We start from the raw sequence: 21,023 nt of genomic DNA, 5'->3' as shown, positions 1-21,023 counted from the left end.
CACATGATATTTGTTTTTTTTTTTATAAAGTGAGAGACACATTTTTGTGTCAACAGAACGTCAACCGTCATGACATCTATGTCATCACTAGATGGCGCTCATTTGCTGTATATTTTATTTTTATGGTAATGCTCTTTTGCAGATAGCGTGAGGTTTCAGAGTGAGGAGGGTGTTACTGACAGCAGCTCCAAAAATTATATTTAAAAATGAATGAATAAATAAATAAACCAAGCCAAACGTTTGTGGTGTAAACATTTCACATCAAACCTCTGCAGCAACCAAATCATACTTAAAACATTGTATCAGAGATTCATTCACTTTTGACAAAAACATGTGATCTATGAATTTTTGTATGAATTTATTTATGAAGCTCATTTTTCATTTGAATATGAAATAACAACTGAAGCAAGGACTGGGGCATGGTTAAAATAGACACAAATTAATAACTTTGACAGTGAATTTTATTTCTAAAATAATGCCATGCGTTAACTTATAAAAAAAAAAAAAACTGAAATATAGAATCAGTTGCAGAATTAAATGTGAAGCAATTGTAATAGGACACATCGGTTTGTTAGGTGCTATTTCATAATTTGACCACCAGATGGCTTCAAGATTCATAGCGTTGAAAAGCTTTGAGTAATAAATCTTTTTACTACAGTTTTGTTTTTTGTTTTTTTTTTGTTTTTTTTTTAGGAAGAGAGAAGCCTTAGGTCTTTGCAAACACTTTTTTTTATTCGTTACTACCAAATACTTGCTATTTAGTGGAAACTTTTATTGAGTTACATCCCGAGCAACTTGCAGATACGTAATAACCTTGGATTCAATGTCTTGCTCAAGGGAACAAATTGTGATTGTGATCTGAATAAATCCCCAGCTCTTGAGTTGCACATTTTGGAATCAGTCTGGCATCTCTTAAGCTAGCAGTCTAGATTTTGTATCCTTAGACGTCCACCACCCACATCCTTTTCTGAGCCAACCGACTGCTATCAATAAAAAGAAATACACAAAGCACTAATCACAGCCTCTAACCCATCTTGCCTCTTACATGATCACTGCAAAAAAAATTAAATAATGTGATTTTTGTCTTGTTTTTTCAGCACGAATAACTAAACATTCTTAAATCAAGATTCATTTACCAAATGAGAAGCAAAATAACTTAAAATATTACGTTTTGTGTTCTGAAAATATATCAAAATTAAGTTAGAAAAATACCTGCCAATGAGGTTAAAAAAATAATTAAAAAATGATAATAAATTCAAAGGGAAAACTAGATTATTTTTCTTACCTTTGGCAGAGATTGCTTCCTAATTTTGACGATGCATTTTCCATAAAAAATACTATATCTTGTATCATTTTGCTTATTACTGCAAAAAAGTAGGAATATTATAAATAATAAATATATTTTTTGCAGTTATTTGACCATTTTGACTAATTTAGTCAAGCTTTCAAAAGCCAAAATGGGTGCTGTAGCATTTGTGCCAGTGACAATATTTGATTCAACATCCTCACAGAGAAGAAATACAAAATCCAACAATGTAAATCAACCCAAAATTACACATGCAACCTGTATGAGAAATCGACCAAAACCTGACCTTCGGCTAGGTTATACAGTCAGATCTCCTGCTACTGTATGCCAGAGTCCTGACAGGTGATGAGACTGCCAGAAATGGTTAACTAATGAAGAGAAACAAACCAAAAATGAGCAGTACAACACTTGTCCTGAGGGATTCAAGAGACAAAGAGAGAGGCATGGAGAGCAAAGGAGAGAGTGGTGTCAGCTGCTGACCCTGATTCTTGGGCACTCACGAATGCTTGACTGATCCTAACGGGGCGTAAAAAGCCTAAATTATCTCCTATGCAAGCCTAAGGGTCAGAGGTCAGGAGATCATGCAAGATGCCTCCTTCTCACTGTAATCAGCATCCTGATTTCCACAAATAAACATCTGAGGATCATACGGGTCTGTCTGTGAGACCGTTCAAATTCGGACAATACACAGAATAATAATATATATATATATATATATATATATATATATATATATATATATAGAGAGAGAGAGAGAGAGAGAGAGAGAGAGAGAGAGTCAGTAAAATCAAGTTTTATTAATTTTTTTTTTTTTTTCTCGGATGTGTGTGTATAAAGGAAAACTGTTGATTCACACTGTTCAAACACTCACTGTGAGTCACTTTACGAGCTGAAGATGCTCAAAAACCACTTTCTGTGCTGGTTTATCCACTTAAGGGCCCAATTGTTCAGCTGTGAAAAATGGGGTAGAAATAGCCGAGTACCAGGATAATTAGCTCAATTTCTTGGATCTATGTCTTTCTGTCTCTCTCTCTCTGTCCCTTTGTGCTACTGTGGTATTGACATGCAAAGTGTTTGCTGATGAGAGAGTATGATTCTCTGGCTGACTGTCAGATGGTCTTTCACTCTTCCAGCTGGTCCAAGAGCGCATAGCCACCTGGTTTCCTTCTTTTAGGTCACGTGAGAGCTGCAGAGGGCTCTTTAAAATCACTGCTGCGAGTTCCATCTGCTCTGGACCAAACTTCAACAACATCAACATGCCCTTAAGTCTCCTAGCCCATCAGCTGAGACTCAACTCACTGAACACGCTACCTGTGAACAGAAAAGTGACACGCTGGTGTTCTCCAGAATGAGAGAACATCGGATGCAAAGGTGGGAAGACAACGAGAAAGCTTTCTATGCCACTCTTTTGAAGACCCATAAGCAAAAAAGTGATCTTGATGGGTTTTGGTATTGTTGAATTAGTAATAATTCAGTGTAAAGCGTGAATAAATAGTGGTAGTTCGCTATTTAGTTTAATGTTTTGCTTCAGGATTTAGATTTCACATTATATACCAAGTGGTGATCCAACTCAGTGCCAGAATGTAGTGTACAAAAATGATACAGTTATAAAAAATTATAATAATAATAATTATATATATATTATCTAGACTATCATTTGACAGCAGTGGCACCAGTGCGACTAAAATTCTACAGACAGTGGCACCGGGAGCAGATTTTCGCTGGGGGTGGCGTGTGGGGGTATTCAAAATAAAGATAATTTAATCATAAGTGCAGTTACTAATAATATTTCATATAAATTTCTTGTTTATTTTTTTATAGAGGGGTTTGGAAATATAAATCATTGGGCAAATCGTTTGGCAGTCGTTGAGAAAGTAAGGTAAAAATAAATGCATATAATAAGACAATAAAAGTGTTTTTGACCTTGCATACATCCAAAACCACATGATGAACCTTTCATTACACATGATAGGTGCACTTTAATATAACTAAACTGTAGTATACCAGGTGAGAGATGAATATGCACCAAACTAATGCAGAGTTTGATTGATTGTAATTTCAGACCTCCAATGAACAGCAAGTTTAAGTGTCATTTTCTGTTCCTGTCAGAGGAGAAGTAATTGTAATGATGCAAAACAATACTTTCCCTGCCATCCAATTATTTAAGATATGTTACAAAATCCATCATTATGAAACACTGGCATTTTTTGGCATAACGCCTTTCTGTATCTTCCTCTGCATCCGAATCAGCTGTCTGGTTTTCTTTGCTTAGCTGTGCAAGCATCACCATGTGTGAACATTGCATTTTAATAAACTGTGCTCTGTGTCATTCACACTGTCTGGCAGATGTAAATGTTTCCTCCCCTTTATTGTACCAGAGAGGTTCAGCAAGGGTCAACTAAGGCCCCTGGGAACCTTTAGTTGCTGAGTGTGTGTGTTGGGACATATGGGGACTGTTTAGGATGTGAAACACAGTGAGGAAGTCAGAGGCTGTTAGTCTTTTGCAGTGACTTTATTATTGCTCACTTACAGTATGGTTGAAAAGGTCTGTTGCAGTCAGTACATTTTTGAGGTCATTAAATCTTTGTTTGACGTGCATTGTTTGAGGAGACCCTCAACAGACTTTTCTGAGGGTTTTTAAGATCATTCATTGTAGAAAATGGAGATTTCAAAAAGATAGAAGAGATAAATATTGCTTGCAGTTTTGTCAGTTCACCTGATATATTCTTCATCAGTAGCTTTATTTGTCACTAAGGAGGATTAGAATTAAGAAAAACCCCTCATGGCTGCCTGAATACTAATTAAAACTGTATTAGTGTGTGCGGATGACCTTGACGACAGGCACATCTAGAAAATAGCGTGTGAAGTGTATTAGCATGAGCATGGCACATTAATGCAACTGAACTTCAGTCACTTTAGCTGCATTTAGCCACAATCTCATGGAAAAGTGTTATGAGGGCATTCTAGAGGTAATACAACATTTATCAAAAAATACATATCTGGGTAATACAAAAATCTTGATAATTTCTCATTCATTTGACTATATTCAATCTTGATGTTTATGTGCTTTCATTTAGGGAAGCATTTCTTTAACAGTTTGTACAGACATTGACAGACATTCACTATAAAACAGCATAGCTTTTGAAAGTTACATGAGCGTGTCACCTTAAAGTTATTTTTGTATCCATATTTTTATATTCCGATAATATCTAGCCAAATTATGCAGTTCTGAAGTGAAACAAACCAACTAATATGACAAAACGTTTGCAAACTTCTTAGTTCCTTCCAGTTCTGTTTGTGCTGTTATGTGTGGGTTTCAGTAATATTTGTAAAAAAAACTAAAAAAAAAAATGATTTTATTCACCAAAGATGTTTTCAAATGATCAAAGGTATAATAAAGATATGTATAATGTTATAAAAACAGTAAAAGTATTAGTTTCCACAAAAACAACTGTTTTCAAGCTTTCATTGAGCAAATCAGCATATTAGAATAATTTCTGGTGGATCATGTGACACTGAAGACAAATAAATGTTGCCTCTGTCAGCATAAGAGACTTCATTCAAAAGGGCAGATGATGTGAATATAAAAAAGTACAGTGAAATAAAATGTAAATGATCTAACTTTAACTCTGTTTTTGTTGCTGATGTTTGTCAAACTCATAATGATATGGAAACTTAATGGTTTGATGGAACTGATGTTTATTACCTTCTTAATATTTTGATAGTGTAACAGGTAATGAAGCACAAGTCAACACCACATTACACAGAACCAGTTATCTCTCTGTTATGCCGGTGAAGGATTCCATTATTATGCACTGTGGTTTTAATACAGCTAATGCACTTTTACAGGACAAATAAACAGCCAAATACATGGAGAATGACAGGAGAAGACTTAAAAAGTTCAGCCAACTGAACCTCAAATAACCCCTAAGACTCCCACATTCACAAGATCATCACTAGCATTAAAAAAAAACGTTAACTTCTCTGACTACGCTTTCAATCCTACATATATATGTCTCTGTCTTCCTCCGTTTATTTCCCAACATTCTTCTTTCTTCCTCCAATCTTTTTCTCCTTCCGTCTCATCCTGCTGATTTATGATTTTTACCCACGTCTGGAAAGGACACTAGCAGCTTTCACATAATGAAAGGATGGAGAGAGTGTCCATTTGGACCAGAGCCAGCCAAACACTATGAGCTCATCACCATGGTGACCTTCAGAGAGATCCTCACCTTTCACAAGTCACTTCTGCTGTCATTGAGCTTTATGATGTTCATCACTCTTTCTCTCTCACTCCACTCTCTCTCAAAGCACAAGGTAATTTGCACAAAATCAACAAGCTGCCATGAAAGCCCGGACCCCTGAACCATAACAAGAAACTACATGCCAGGCTGGCATAGAAAAGTTTATTTCACTTCATTAAAGGTGAAGGGTGTAATTTAATAAAATAATAAATCATAAATAATAAATAAATCTAGATGTGCTGTTCAAATTTATCTTGAAGAAAGCATAAGCTCCCAATCAATCAAGCAACAAATGAACAAATGAATGAATGACTTAACAATATCCTGTTCAAAGTCACAAAGTATCACAAAATCATATTAAAGATCACGATCTCTAATTGCCTGAACTCTTTATAAATTAAGAGTTATATTATGGATTTTGAGAGTTTATAAATTAAATAGGTGCAGAATTGAAGATTTAATTGAAGTTTGAATTGTATTAATCACTAATGAATCATGATGATCTATGCCTACAAAAACCTGCAAGTGTTTGATAAAATATACATTTTAGTAATATCACCCAATTTCAATTAAAGGTGAACAAGATATTTAAGTTTATGTAAAACATAATGATAATTTAGTTCATGCATAGTTGTATTGTTATGATTAGTTAGTATCATTTTTCAGCAGAAGAAAGAAATTCATGCAAGTTTGGAACAACTTGAGTGTGAGTAAAATAATGACAGAATTTTCAATTTTGGCTGAACTATCTCTTTAATAATTTCTGACTTTCCTTACCAAATTTTATATCGCAAGGTCAATAAAGAAAAAGAACAGAATGAATGCATTTCAGGACACTGACAATTGAGAGATTTTCACATTCAGGCCATTATTTGCCTCCCGGCTCGATCTCACTGATCCACTGCTGTTTATTCTACCTCACTGCTCTTTTGTCATGCCATAACACGCGAACTCCTCACCTGGAGCTGAAGGCTGACAGCACATCACGCTCCCCCATGGGCTTGTCCTCACTGTGAGTCTAAACTTAGCATCCGTCATGTTTCTGCTGCGCTGGCTGCAGCTTTCACATGTTGCACAAGTCCAGCAGAGTTGTGCAACACAGTCAGATCTGACAACAGCTGTCGTACTCCGCAAGGTCACCCTGAGCCCAAACAGCCGACATTTCAGCTTATGCGCTGAAAAACAATCCAAGTTGTGAAGAAAGATGAACCTTTGAATAAACATGATTAAAGATGCTAAATATTTTTACTCTGAGTGCTGGAAGGCAATCATGCTCATACATATTTATAAAGCTACATTTCCATTTTTATTTCAGAGAATGAAACAGAGTGACCTTAACTAGATAAGGAGGAAAACTAGGCAGAATACGCTAAGCTTGACCTAAGATTATATGTGTGTGTGAGAGAGAGAGAGAGAGAGAGAGAGAGAAAGAGAAAGAGAGAGAGAGAGAAAGAGAAAGAGAGAGAGAGAGATCTGTCTGATGTAGTAATTATGTCATTGTGCTATGTGATATTTACAGTGCTTCCAAGGTCAAAATAACAAAACATAAATGTCATTCAAACTTAATTTTGCTGGTATTTTCATCTGTATGTATGTATGTATATAGAAACACACACACACACACACACACACACACAAACCTGTACAAGGCTATTCATTCTGGATTAAGGTTATGGGCCAGCTGGTTTTCAGCAATTGGTCTACTTTTCGCAATTACATACTGCAGCTTTAATGTAACTGCCTAAAGCCTAAAATACCTCCTTATACAAAGAAATCTCAGATATGAAAACATTTACAAAGGTTGACCTTAATGTTTCAGAGGCAGAGAGAAGGAGAGAAAAAAAGTGGCGGAGGGATTGAAAAGAGAGGTTTTGAAACGGTTTAGATCAGAAATGAGGCGCTGACCTTTCTTTCTCCATGCACTCTGGAAAGCTTTTGAATACTTTTTTTGACAAATCTGAAATAACGGCACAATATAGGATGTTTTTCCTCCTCTGTCAATGACTTCACATAGAACATGGAAATATGACTAATAAAGCACATGAATGTGCTCCTGGGTAGTGTGGTAATTAATCTTATGCCTGGCCAAATCAGTGATGTTTCCAGGGTCATAATCAGGTTCATTTGAGCCTCAGTCACACATGTCAGAATTTGGTGAGAATGCTGATGAAAAAAGCATAAAGGCACCTGTTATAACCCATAAAATGACTAAAGGAACATTCATAAAATTCCTCAAAGCAGCTAATGGACTCATTTATATTTACCGTAGTGAGGCACAAAGAGCTTCAAAGACAATACATGTCTCTCTTATTTTACAAGTGTTAATTAATACTCAAGATTATTTATAGCTACAACAACAATATAGCAGACAGTTGAGGTTTTTCACATTGCCATCCCTTTAGCACTGGATTGAATTGTTTTCATTTACACACAAGCATTCAACATCAGGCAATCTGCGTGGTGTTTCTCATTCTCTAAACCCATCTCCCTCTCTTTCTTCCTCCTTTACTACCCTTTGTTAGGTTCCAGCAGATGGATGTGGGAACAAAGAGTCCCCCTCCTTATCCACCCTACCCCCATCACACACTCAAACACAACACACACTCATCACATATTCTGCAGGATGCTTCAATTCAGACCGATTTACTAGATAACAGCACCACTCTTTTCTGGACGCTTACACCATCTTTCACTCTCTCTTCCCTCTATTTAGCTCTTTAAGTGTGTGTGTGTGTGTGTGTGAGAGAGAGAGAGATTGTGTGCTTTGGGTAGCAGGTGTATAGATCTCAGTGGGTCAGTCTCCAATAAAATCAAGAAGACTGAAGTCAATTTGCTCATTGACAATCTGCAAATCAACACCAGAACAAAACTGAGAGGACCAGGTCCCTAGTCTGATCTCAGTGTTATTTTGGGCAGAGATTAATTGACACTGTATTCATTAATTGACACCGAACAGTCTCAAAACAATGATATAAGACATGCATATTAAAAAATAGTCACTTTTGATCAATTTAATCATGAATAAAAGTATTAATTTGTTTAGAAAAATCTTACTGGCCCCTAATTTTTAATTGATAGTGTATATTAATTTTACAAAAGTACAAATTAAGAGACAAAAATGAAGTTTATGTCAAAATTGGTGACCCCAAACATAAAAACAGTCAATTTGAACAGATTATGTGGGTTCAAGTCTTTTTGGCTTTTATGAGCTGAGGTGCACTGACATTTTTAAAGTGTTAAGAAAGATGTTTTAAGAGAAAAATTAAATAACCTTCCAGACCATGAGGGAGTTTTAGTTATTGGAAGAGTTGTCCTGGACCGCATTGTGGATCTGTAATGATGACGCTCTCTTTGAAGGCTGGCTGAGCAGAGAAGAATCTCCAGACTCAGACACTTAATCTAGTGCTTCTGACTGTTCAAAGCTGCATGAAAGAAGTTATACAAAATTCTGCACTACTTTTTAAAAAATGAGATCCTTTAGGTGCTAAAGTTGAGACGATGGGTGACACCGAAAAACTAAATATTGTGTAAATGTACAGCTATGAAAGAGGAAGGAAATGTAATGAAATGGAGCGTCTAGTGTGTGGGAAGAGTTAGAGTGTCGTTTAAATGGGTTATTCAGGGTTTAGGATTTTAATAGATCATATTTAACTAAGAGGCCCATTAGACGTGCCATCAAGTGCTTCTGCCTGGTCCTTCTGTGATACATAAAGGCACCCCGTCATTAAACTCCCTCCCAACCGACTCCAGAGTCCTGTTAAAATATTGAGCAGGAACTTAAGTGTAATTTGGCTGAGTGCAGGCATTGCTGAAGGGTCCTTCATTCTCTGAAGATGTTTTGAGAAGGAACTAACGGCATCAATTATGTATGTAACATCTCAGACCCAACACGAAAAAGAACTGAAACAGCTGCATTTTTGTTGTTTATCAAGATGTCGGGAGATTTGAACGGTAGCTGTTAGCTTACTTTGTGAATTACATTTTTGATCCATTATAAAATTCACTGATGTTAAGAAATAACAGCTAAAAATGTGCAAGTCTTTATTCTTTCATTCTTTCAATTGTTTTAAATTTATTTAGAATTTCTTTTGACAAGATTATTTTAAACATTTCCCTACACTGTTTAAAAAAAGTCTAAATAGATTAAAATGATTTCAATATCAGTAGAATTCCAACCAATAATATATATATACCAAAGCATCTGAATAATGACCAGAAACCATTCAAAATGATAGAACGATGCGTACATCGTTTTATTATTTTAATTCCACCAAAACCTGTTGCTTTGCACTGAAACCCAAGGGTCTGTCAGTTTCGACCAGTTCGATGATGGACATGATGCTGTCAAAGAGCTTCCGACTTGAAGTGCTCTACAAACAAGAAAAATTAAAATCAATATTGCATGCTTTTGTTGAGCAGATGCAGCCTAAGAGCAGAAACAGTACTGACAGAGAATACAGAAGGAGAGATAGAGGGCAATGTAGAGAAGAGAGGTATAAAGAGGGAACTTGAATCTTGAGAGAGAAAGAAGGAGGGTAATTATGTGGAAATGAGCAGTCTCCCAGCATGCTTCTCTCCCTCAGCGATGCAGACAGGAGCCATTTGTCATCTGGCCCAAAATGGCATCTCTCGAGCCTGTTTTAGAGACTGAGGGATTGAGGGACGCTTTCTTTCTCTAATATCCTGGACTTCTATACTCTCTCTCTTTATCTTTAAAACCCCTGTGCTCATATCGCTCAGCCCCAGAGAGGGTCTACTATCCACCAAGACTGAGAGAAAGACAGAGGAAGTGATGTGATGAGAGGTAAAGCCCTTCCACAGGTGTCAATTATTCTCCACCAGTGACCTCTCCTTCACACAAAGATAAAATTATTTCTGTTATCCCATTCATATACAATAATTCACACTCCTCCAACACTTCTGTATTTCAGAATATATTCATTTTCATTCATGTCAAATTAAAAATAAAGGCTAAATAAGTAAAATGTGAACTGTCTCTATTTGGTCAATAATGAGATGCTAAAAGCAATGAAACGTTCATGATGGTTCATCATGGTGAAAAAGCAAAAAGCAAAAACAGCCAGTTTTGGGTCAACATAGCCGGCACTTTACTTTTTATGCTCAAGATGATGAAATATCAAAGAAAGAGTTTTCACAAAGTCCTGATCTTTTACTGCTCAACAGGGGAAAATGTTGTTATTATGAGCAGAAAAAAATCAGGTTTTTACTGAGAAACATTTAAAGGAACCATGCTGTTTTATGAATTACATGTCACAATACACTGAGAGAATGCAGGATATGAAGAATGAACATGAGAGGCAGAGAGAGTAATGAGAAAGAGGAAAGAGGAGGAGAGCATCTCCCACCGTGGGTTTTGTGTTTCTCCTTGGAGCAGGGCAAGAATAACCTTCCGGATAAATGAAACCTCAATGGAGGCAAAGAGAATCAGACACCTGCGATCAGAGAAACAGGAAGCATTCCAGAAAGAGTGATGCAGGAAGAAACAGGGATAGACTGAGACAAAGAGAGTGATGGTGCAAGAAAAAGAGAGGAAAAAGTAGCCTCATCTGAGGATGAGATAGATGGAGATACTGAGTAAATCCCCCAAAAAATAATCACTGGATGAAACCCAAAGCCTTTCATATCACGCAGCAGGCAGACCTGATCTGGCCCTCTGGCCCGCAGGCGCTGGGGTGGGGGTGTGCAGGGAACCGCCTGTCCTGGGGCACTGACCAGATGCTCAAATGAAAGATTGGGATTTTTTCTCTTTGTGTGAACGAGGTTGGGGGGGGGGGCATGGGGGGGTTCACTTGTTGATAATTTCAGTGATTTTGACAGATTATTAAGATCACTGCAACAAATGGATGATTATACAAATGTAAATATATCTAATGTATATGCAGATAAATGCAAATAAATATGTAAATAAATAATTTAATAAGTAAGATTAATAATATCACATATTTGTAAATATGTATACAGAAATTAACAATTACATATAAACATTCTATACATGCAAACCATTCATAATATTTATATTAGCCAATATTATATCAATAGTCATAATATTATATAGAATCTGAATTAAGCACATATAGAGTACTGTTCTTTATTTTTATATTATTTAATATTTGTAACATATATAAAGTAACATCTGCAATACATTTTCATATATAAAGTATGCAGATCTACATAAATATATGCAAAATAAACAAGCCTAATTTATATATGTATATATAAAACATTAATATTAATGTGATTTAATAATATGAATATAATGTAACCTTTTATAAATATAATTATGAAGAAAGTGATTTTTATAATAATATAATACTTGCAAGCATACAAAATTAACCTGCTTTTAATATAAAATAGTTACAATAATTGTTTATTTTATTGTATTTAATATTTATATTTCAATGCATGTGCATATACAAAATATTATAAATAAATGTTTTAATATTATGGTGATCTGAATAATATAATAAAAAAAATATCTTAAATATATTGAATATGTGTGTGTATTTAATAATTATTTTAGACAACAGAGGGAGAAAGAGAGAGAGAGAGAGAGAGAGAGAGAGAGAGAGAAAGCGAGAGTGGCGTGTGGTGTATTCAGACACTTCATTAAGTGAATGGGGGGCCATGTGAGAGACTCCCACTTGCTTTACATGTGAGCACAAAGACATGAAGAACATAAAGTGTGCAGCATGCAGGCAGATGCCGACATCATCCTGTCCTGTGAAGTTCCATTCACAGTAACTGTGGCCTGCACTTATCATCATTGTGCTAACTGATAATGTATATGTGTGTGTGTGTGTGTACAACATACTGTACTGGAGATCTGCTCCAAAACTGCATTGATTCATAAAGTCTACCATTTCTCCACATAACAGCAATCATCATTTACTACTGTCCAAGAATCTGCACCAAGTTAGAACATTGTTGTTATTATAAACTAAAACTTTACATTGAAATAAAGCTTAAACAAAACTTTCATATAATAATACTTAAACTTGGGAAACTTAAATAAAAATGAGAAATGTTGCTTTGAGAAAAAACTGAAATGCTAAAGTACTGTAAACTTAAATTTATTAAAACAAAAATGAACTAAATCTATATATAAGAAACACAAAATGGCTAAAACAAATTAAAATGAAACCTAAAAATATGCAAATAAAAGCTAGCATTGAGTTAAATATATAATAATTGTGTTTGTAATGGCAAGGTCATGGGTTCGAAACCCAGAAAACACATAAATGCACTACTTTCTGCCAAAAGCATATAAACATAAACACAAACAAATGGTAGTTGACACTGCAGCTTTACAGAAGAAAAATGAAGTGAGTACAGCTCGCCAGCGTTTGACGTGACTGTCAGCGAGACAGACGGGACAGAAGACGCGGAACGGAACCGAACAGAATGTATGCTGGTTGTTGTATCAACTCCTTTTAAGACTGTGACATTTCAGGCCTTTCCTTCTCGCTTTCCCTTTCTCTCTCTCTCTCACAGAATGGGGGTGCTTGGTAAGGGGAGGGAGCGTATCAGAGGGGGGTCTGTCTGTCTGTGTGTGTGAATGCACAGAGGGTTCAGTAGTAATGTGATGTGTGTCCCGAGGGATATTTGATGGATTAATGCTGAGCAGCTCCATTGCGATGTACCACCTGATCTCACTCCCACCGTCTGCCTCTATAAAACCTGCCTGACTGCTGATCTCAGCTAGTCTCTCAGTCTCTCCTCTCTCTGTCTTCTTCTCTCTCTCTCTTTTCTCTCTCTCTTCCTCCTCTCAGCCGCCTCCACTGCAGGCCAGGAGCTATCCAGTGCTGAACAAGTGAATTTTTTCTTTTTTTCAGCAGTGTAAGCGTGTGTGTGTGTGTACAGTAGAAGGCACACACACAGTATTGTACCATCAGACATCTCTCTCTTCTCCTGCGTGCTCTTCATTTTTTCTTTATGTAGTCACTGTTTTTTGTTTTTTTTTGGGACGTGGATCTTTTTTTATACACTGGATTTCATTCAGGAAGATTTTCACCAGGGTTTTTTTTTCTGTCTGCGGCCGATGTGAAGGATTTCTGGTGCGTCTGTGCGACCGTGTGTGAACCATGCCTCGCTCATTCCTGGTGAAGAAAATCAAACTGGATGATTTCTCCTCGTCTCCTGTGTCAGCGTCTAACCATCATCATCTCAATGATTCCTTCACACGCTCTCGCTCCAGCCTGGGTGTCCGGCTTTGCGAAAATGGTGAGTGTGATACCTAAATATATTTTTAAATACAGATACAGTAGCTTCACTTCATGTGCTTGATGTTCCCAAATGGTTAGCTTACAAAAAATATCTGTAGTGTGTTTCGAACATTGTGCGTAGAGTCCAACAGATGTTACATAAAGCTTTCCTTTCTGTCGCGAACTAATCCGTAAAACCCTACATCCTTTCACCCCAAGCCCTGTCCTTCATTGTGCCCCCCAGACTTTGCTTATTTCTGTTTTTTTGACTCATGCCGACACAAATCAGGTCATGCAGCGCAATCAGCTTATACGAATAAAGCCATATGAAGCGGGCTTGATACCAGTTTGTTGTGTGTAACAGCTAATGCTAACGCTAACACCATGCTTTGTGGGGCTGATGTGTTTGTCCTTAGCTGATACTGCCCTTGAGTTTCGGTCCAAACCCTCCCCCCTCCCAGCAGCACTCTCTCTTTCTCACTCTCCTCCCCCATCCTCCTTTTCAGCCTCATCTCACTATTTCTCTTTTTCACTCTCCTGCTTCCGGGTACATGAATCTAAGTGGTGGAGGAGGAGGTAGGGTTTCCGCCATCATTGACGCCACTGGAGACATCCGAGGAATGTACTGTACGGCTAGAAGGGGAATGAGGGAGATGAAAAGAAAGAGAAGCTGGAGGCAGTGCTGACTTTTGTCACATGATGCAGCAGCAGCATGAGGGATATCTTCCCACCTGTTTATCTGATTTGGGGTCATTGCAAGATTACATGAACTTTTAAAGCTGTGCTGCTCCTATTAAAATTACATTTATGCTGTTATTAAATTTGATTGCATTGTATTTTCATAGGCAATAACAACATCGGAAACACACATTCATTCTTTATTTTAGGCATATTAATAATTTTCCCTTTCTGTATAATAATTTGCATACAGTTCCTGTAATTAAATATTATACATAAGACATTTTTGCTGCATCTTGAAGGTCGAGGGCTCTTTAAACAAAGGACAAACAACTCCAACCTTCCTGTCAGACAATAATGTAACCCTAAAAAAATGTCACATCAAAATGTCATGGTTTCTACAAGTATTGTTGATTCTATTAATATTACTAAATTCTGAATAGTTTATTATATTATCAGTTGAATTATAATTATATTCATATTATTTAATTCTATCTAGTTAATTCTGTTCATATCTATTATTTCAAACTTGGTGCTGTATAATCATAAAAATAATGATACTGTTATCTTATTAGGAATATTGCATTACTGAATTACTTATTTTAAATTATTGAGTGTATTACTACATTATAGTTATATTCAGATTATTTATGCTATTTATTCAAACTGTGTAAGCTTCTTTCTTTCTTTGCTAATACCACAGTAACAATACCTATAGTCAGATGTTCTGACAGAAAATATGATTTTGAAAAACCCCTAAGACAACGTGTGGACAATGTAGTTACATATCCCAAATAACATCATCTCAGTCTCTCTACTGATCTTGCTGATCTTTCTCATGGCCAGCTGCATCCTTATTGCTGCTGTCTTTAGTCTCACTGTATAACTAGCTTACACAGATACTGCACTGCATTAAATGCCTTTCGGGTTTCCCTTTTAGCACACAGATTTAATTATAAACATTTTGTAGAAGACATGGCACCTTGGAAGGTGTATTGTGTCGGTGGAATTCCAATGGCAATAAATGCGTCTGAGCCCCACGGCTGCCAGAAATCCTTTTAGCAGCTCCTGAATGACTCTCACGATGCATTAAGACTCGCTCTCCATGATCAGAGGGCTCCATAATCAGTATAGAGAAGTTAGGAGGGAGTTTATTTGCTTCAGCAGATAGAAAGGTAATGAGATGTCCCGTATAAGGAAATACATTTGTAATATACTTCAATGTCTGGAAGAATTTCCAGGTTTTGAAATCTGGGAAAGAGCTTCGGTTCTCTTTTGGAGAGAAGTGAAAGTGTTTTGTAAAGTCCAGATTTCCTTAAAACGGGTTAAATCCATTCATAATGTCAGCCTCTCTTTACTTCCACTTTTAACAGCTTATGCCGTGCATAGTGGACAAATAAACACAAAACTCTAAAGAAGGCCTCCGATAATCGCATCAAAGCAAAAGAGAGTCAGAGTGGCTTCTTTATCTCCTTGAGAGACACTTATGCTTCCACCACAGTAAACCTGCTTAATTAGCCATTAACCATGTTAAGACCCTTTGGGTCTCAATCTCACACACACACACACACACACACACACACACACACACACACACACACACACACACACACACACACACACACACACACACACACACGCACACACTTTCATGAATGAGCTGTGCAATAGTCCTCAAAGAGCAATCAGATACTATAGAAGCCCAGTTGCACCTCATAGCAAAAAATAAACAAGTTTAAAATCAGAAATTAACACCACAATTGTGAGATATAAAGCCATACTATGACATACAAACTCTCATCTGAGACACAAAAGCCACATTGAAATATGTGAAGTCACAATTGTGAGCTAAGAGTTCCTATATTGTGAAAAAAAAGCAATGATGAAATAATAAGTCAAATTATGTCAAATAAAAAATAAATTAATGGATGAATGAATAAAAAAAAAATGTAATTTGCAAATAAAATAAAAAGACCTGTAGAGAAAATTGGCTTCCACCAAATAAACTATATCACTGAAACAGGTATTTACACTCTTAATAATAAAGGTTCCAAAAGGGGAACATTCGCAGCAATGCCACTTTATTTTGGGCTCCTGAAAGATCCTCTCAGTGACTGGTGCTTAAAAGAACCATTTTTTCCTTTGTGTGAATAACATTTTAATAATCAAAAGAACTGTTTGTCTTCCTTTCTTGGAATGGAAATGTTCTATGGATGTTAAAGGCTCTCCACGGAAACAGTTGCCATTAAAGAACCTTTATTTTTAACAGTGTATTTGTCATTGCACTTGTTGTACTTCTGTTTTGTTGTGTCAGACTTTCACGTTGTGTCTGTAATGTACTTCATCTGTGTCTTAAATTGCTTTACACCCTAGGTCAATGAGTTAATAACCTATTCATGTTCTCTGCTCTGCTGCAGGCTACATCCAGGATTACATCAGCTCTTCTGAATACACAGAGGAGAAGCAGGCCGACATGAAGCTAAGCTCAGATCCACTGTACTCCCCAGTCAGCAGCGGAGGAGGGGAGTACTGCCAACCGGACCTGGAGCACCCGGACAGCCCCCAATCTGGCCTCACGGCCCGCGAATACTTCAGTAGTGAGAGCGAATCTCTCAGCGAGGGCTACACCATGGACGCGTTTTTCATATCTGACGGCCGTTCAAGGAGGAAGGGAGAGGTCGCGGAAGCAAGTAAAGTTGCCGATGACGAGAAAGAAGTGGCGGCAGTGAACAACGGAGGTCCCCGACACAGCTGCAATGAGTGCGGAAAGACCTACGCCACTTCATCCAACCTGAGCCGACACAAGCAGACCCACCGCAGCCTTGACAGCAAGATGGCACGCAAGTGTCCCACCTGCAACAAGCTTTACGTGTCCATGCCGGCTCTGGCCATGCACATCCTCACTCATGACCTCAAGCACAAATGTCACGTGTGCAGCAAAGCCTTCAGCAGGCCCTGGCTGCTTCAGGGGCACATGAGATCACATACAGGAGAAAAACCCTTCGCCTGTGCCCACTGCGGGAAAGCCTTCGCTGATCGGTCCAACCTACGAGCGCACATGCAGACGCATTCGTCCTTCAAACACTACCGCTGCAAGCGCTGCAATAAGACCTTCGCGCTGAAGTCCTACCTGAACAAGCACTACGAGTCCGCCTGCTTCAGAGGCTCCGGAGACGAGGACGAGTCTGGCTCCGAGATTTAACAAAAGAGAAAAGATGAAGATGAGTCAACGCTCTCAAAACCCCCCCACAGAATCCCTTCACAGACCCCACATTCCCTTTTTTAGAAAGCAATATTTTCACCAAGAAAAAAACCAAACCAATCCAATAATAAGAAGACAATAATGAATAGATGCTGGATTTTTTTCTTTGGTAAAAAAAGACCCTCTCATATAGACGCGTACAATTATGAGGCCTGGCATGCAAATTTATATGAACATAATACTATTAATAATGATAGTAATAATATTTAGATTCCTGATGTTTTATAGTAAATCATAAAAAGACATAAAAAAAGGACAGCAACAGGTTTGTGCTTTTTGAGAAATGAAATCAATTTGTATTTTTATGCTGCTCTTTTATTTTGAATTCTTTTGCAACTGCCAACATGAACATTTTATGAAAATGTGAATAACGACAGCATTTGCAAAAAAGAAAAAAAAAAAGATTGTAGACCTCTGAAAAGGTACAAACTTTTGTTACACTTTTGGTATTCTGTTTATAATTGTTATTTTTATATTCAAAGTTTCCTGCAGTTTCTTGGTTCCATTATTTATTTGTTTATTTATTTATTCTGCCAATCATATCCAGTAACTATGTGAGGAGAGCAACCATCACTCTGTGTTTAACATACGGAGGAAACAGCACTCAAGACTAAACATTTCAATGATCTCCAAACATTCAAAACATTCAAAATACAGACGACAGGGATTTTCAACAACATCTCTGCTCGCTCTGCTGAGCTTCCTCACACTAAAACAGACTGCATGTGCTTCAGATGCCTGGAGCTCCGCCCCTTGTCTTCCTGCTCCATGAATACCTCACCCAGAGGCAGGTATGACCTCTAACCTCTGCTCTGTCCACGCTCTTATAGCACCCATCACACAAACCTCATTTCTACCATTCCAGTATTGTTGTTGAGTATTTATGTATTTATTAATGCACTATTTTCATTTTCTTATTTATTTCATGTGTATTTATTTATTTATGTACCTATCTATCTACTTATTTATTTATTTGGTTGATTATTCTCTGTGTTATTGGATACTGAACTGCCGTTGACCTTTTAAGATGCTGCTCTTTAATGAAAATCTTTATATGCATGATTCAGCTGTAGAGGGATTTTATTCTTTTTTTTTTTTTTTTTTGAGAGGGATGGTATGCAGTGTTTGAAAGCAGATGAATTCAGGTGTGATGCTTTGTTTAATGGGCAATAATTTATCTTAGGAACAGCAACTTGTATAATCACAGCTGTCCTGTTAGCAGTCAATGTAGGGCAATAAACAAAAAAAACTCCTTAATATCTCAAAGGTCATTCTCTCCATTTCGTCGTTTCTAGAACTCCATTTCTTGCTAAGACCATCCAGAATGTCTACATGATGTGATGTGTGACTCCACCCACATTTGTGACATCACAGTTCATCTCATTGCCAAATGCTAAACAATTTAGTAATCGAGAAATCTTTAACATGCTTACACCAACAAAAACATACATTAATATTAGTGCTGTCAAATGATTAATCGCGATTAATCGCATCCGAAATTATTTTTTGTTTATGTAATATATGTGTGTGTACTGTGTGTATTTGTTTATAAATACAAACACATGCATTTAAGAAAAATATGTCAATATATATTTATATTTAACATAAAATTTTATAATATAAACATATAAGTGTATATTTTCAAAATATATACTGCATATGTTTGTATTTATATATGCACAATAAATGTACACACACATATATTACATAAACAAAAAAACTTTTATTCTGGATGCGATTAATCGTGATTAATCTTTTGACAGCACTAATTAATAAATGAATCCCTCAAAGTGCAAATCGAACTCGACAGATAATTAAATTCCTGTTCTTTTTGTACTTTTTAAAATAATAACATTTTAAAATAAATTTTAATTAGAAAATCAGCAGCAATAAGCCTTTTTCTATCAGACTTTTTACTATTATCACAGACTTAATAAAACTGTCTTATGTCTCAGCAATAGTTTTGAATGCAATTATAAAAAGACTAACCCACAGCATGACATATTTCATGTATTTGGCTTTAGCTGTCCAAATAAATCCCATCATAAGCTATAATAAGCTTTTATTAGAATTTCAGTGACATGTAAAATAGAAGTCCCAAATCCTAGACCCAGAAATAATGACCCCCCAGAATGGCCAATCAGGATAGATTATTCATTGTTTGGGAGAAAATAGTGCTGGGTTCAGGACAGAGATGAAACAAAATAGAGGCTTAATGGGAGCATTGATGGAAATAGCTGAGCATATGGCGCCAATGTGCTGCTGCCTGCATAATAAAGATCTGAAAGATGTTTGGAGATGAAAGGATGAGATGTGCAATCAGAACGCGACAGTGTAAATCAGCTGTCTCCTTGCTGTCTCTCCTGTGAAGCAGAAAAAGCAGAAACAAAACTGCTAATTTTATAATAAAAATTAAATTTAGCACCATCATGAGAAACCTCGCATACGACAATATGCATCAGCATATGATGCAGCTCATGTCAGAGTAAAAAGAGGCTGTGTCCACCCCACTAAAGGGTAAACAGGTGTTGCTGGACAGACAGTAGTCTGAGAGCATAACTGAGTCTGAGTTTGACCTTTTGAGGAAGGTCGAGCAGCTCCAGTCAAAGGCTCTGTCAGCGTTTTGCATATTGTAAAAAAAAAAGTATGGCACAATCTCATTAATGGGCCAAAACCTGTGGGGAATAGATAATGAGTTTCTCCTCCCACTTTTCTTCTCGTCTTCGCCTCTTTTCCACCCATTCCTGACCTAATACATTGGCACACTGTGTCTCAACGTGTCCTAGCTAGGTTCTTCATGGTATTTCACACGCATTGCTGATGGACATCAGTGTCAGAAACATAATAACAACTATTAAAATAAAAAATGCACCTGCTGGAACAGATTTTCAGGAAAATGTGTAATATAAAAATGTATACTTGATCACTGGTAGAATGATTACAATGGTGATCACTATTTAAAATGTTAACATAAAACATTACAAATATTTGATAAATACATAAGATAACGTGACATCTTATTTCATAGTACCTTATTCTAGACTAGACAGACCAATAAAATAGATTATAAGATATATACACACACATACAGATACATACACACTACCATTCAAAGGTGTGGGGTTTAAACTGATCAAAGATAACAGTTAAGGCATTTAGAATTTTACTAAAGATTTCTATTTCAATAAAAAAATGATTATATTCATCAAAGAATACTGAAAAAAATATCATGGCTTCAACAAGAATATTAAGCAGCAATATTAACTGTTTTCAACACTGATAATAAGTGAAACTGAAAACTGGAATAAGGC

General features: G+C 36.7%; 1 protein-coding gene across 1 annotated transcript; it reads left to right on the top strand.

The window, feature by feature from the left end:
* Positions 1-13,245: 13,245 nt before the first annotated feature.
* Positions 13,246-20,591, top strand: scrt2 (scratch family zinc finger 2). The gene is made up of 2 exons (XM_059503532.1): positions 13,246-13,791; positions 16,868-20,591. Exons 1-2 carry the CDS (start codon positions 13,653-13,655, stop codon positions 17,650-17,652), a joined length of 924 nt encoding a protein of 307 aa, XP_059359515.1. The 5' UTR covers positions 13,246-13,652; the 3' UTR covers positions 17,653-20,591.
* The last annotated feature ends 432 nt before the right edge of the window (positions 20,592-21,023 follow it).

The sequence above is a fragment of the Carassius carassius genome, chromosome 21, assembly GCF_963082965.1.
Source record: "Carassius carassius chromosome 21, fCarCar2.1, whole genome shotgun sequence".
NCBI classification, from domain to species: Eukaryota; Metazoa; Chordata; class Actinopteri; order Cypriniformes; family Cyprinidae; genus Carassius; species Carassius carassius.
Note: the sequence above shows the minus strand (reverse complement) of the source record. Positions and strands in the feature narration are given on the sequence as shown.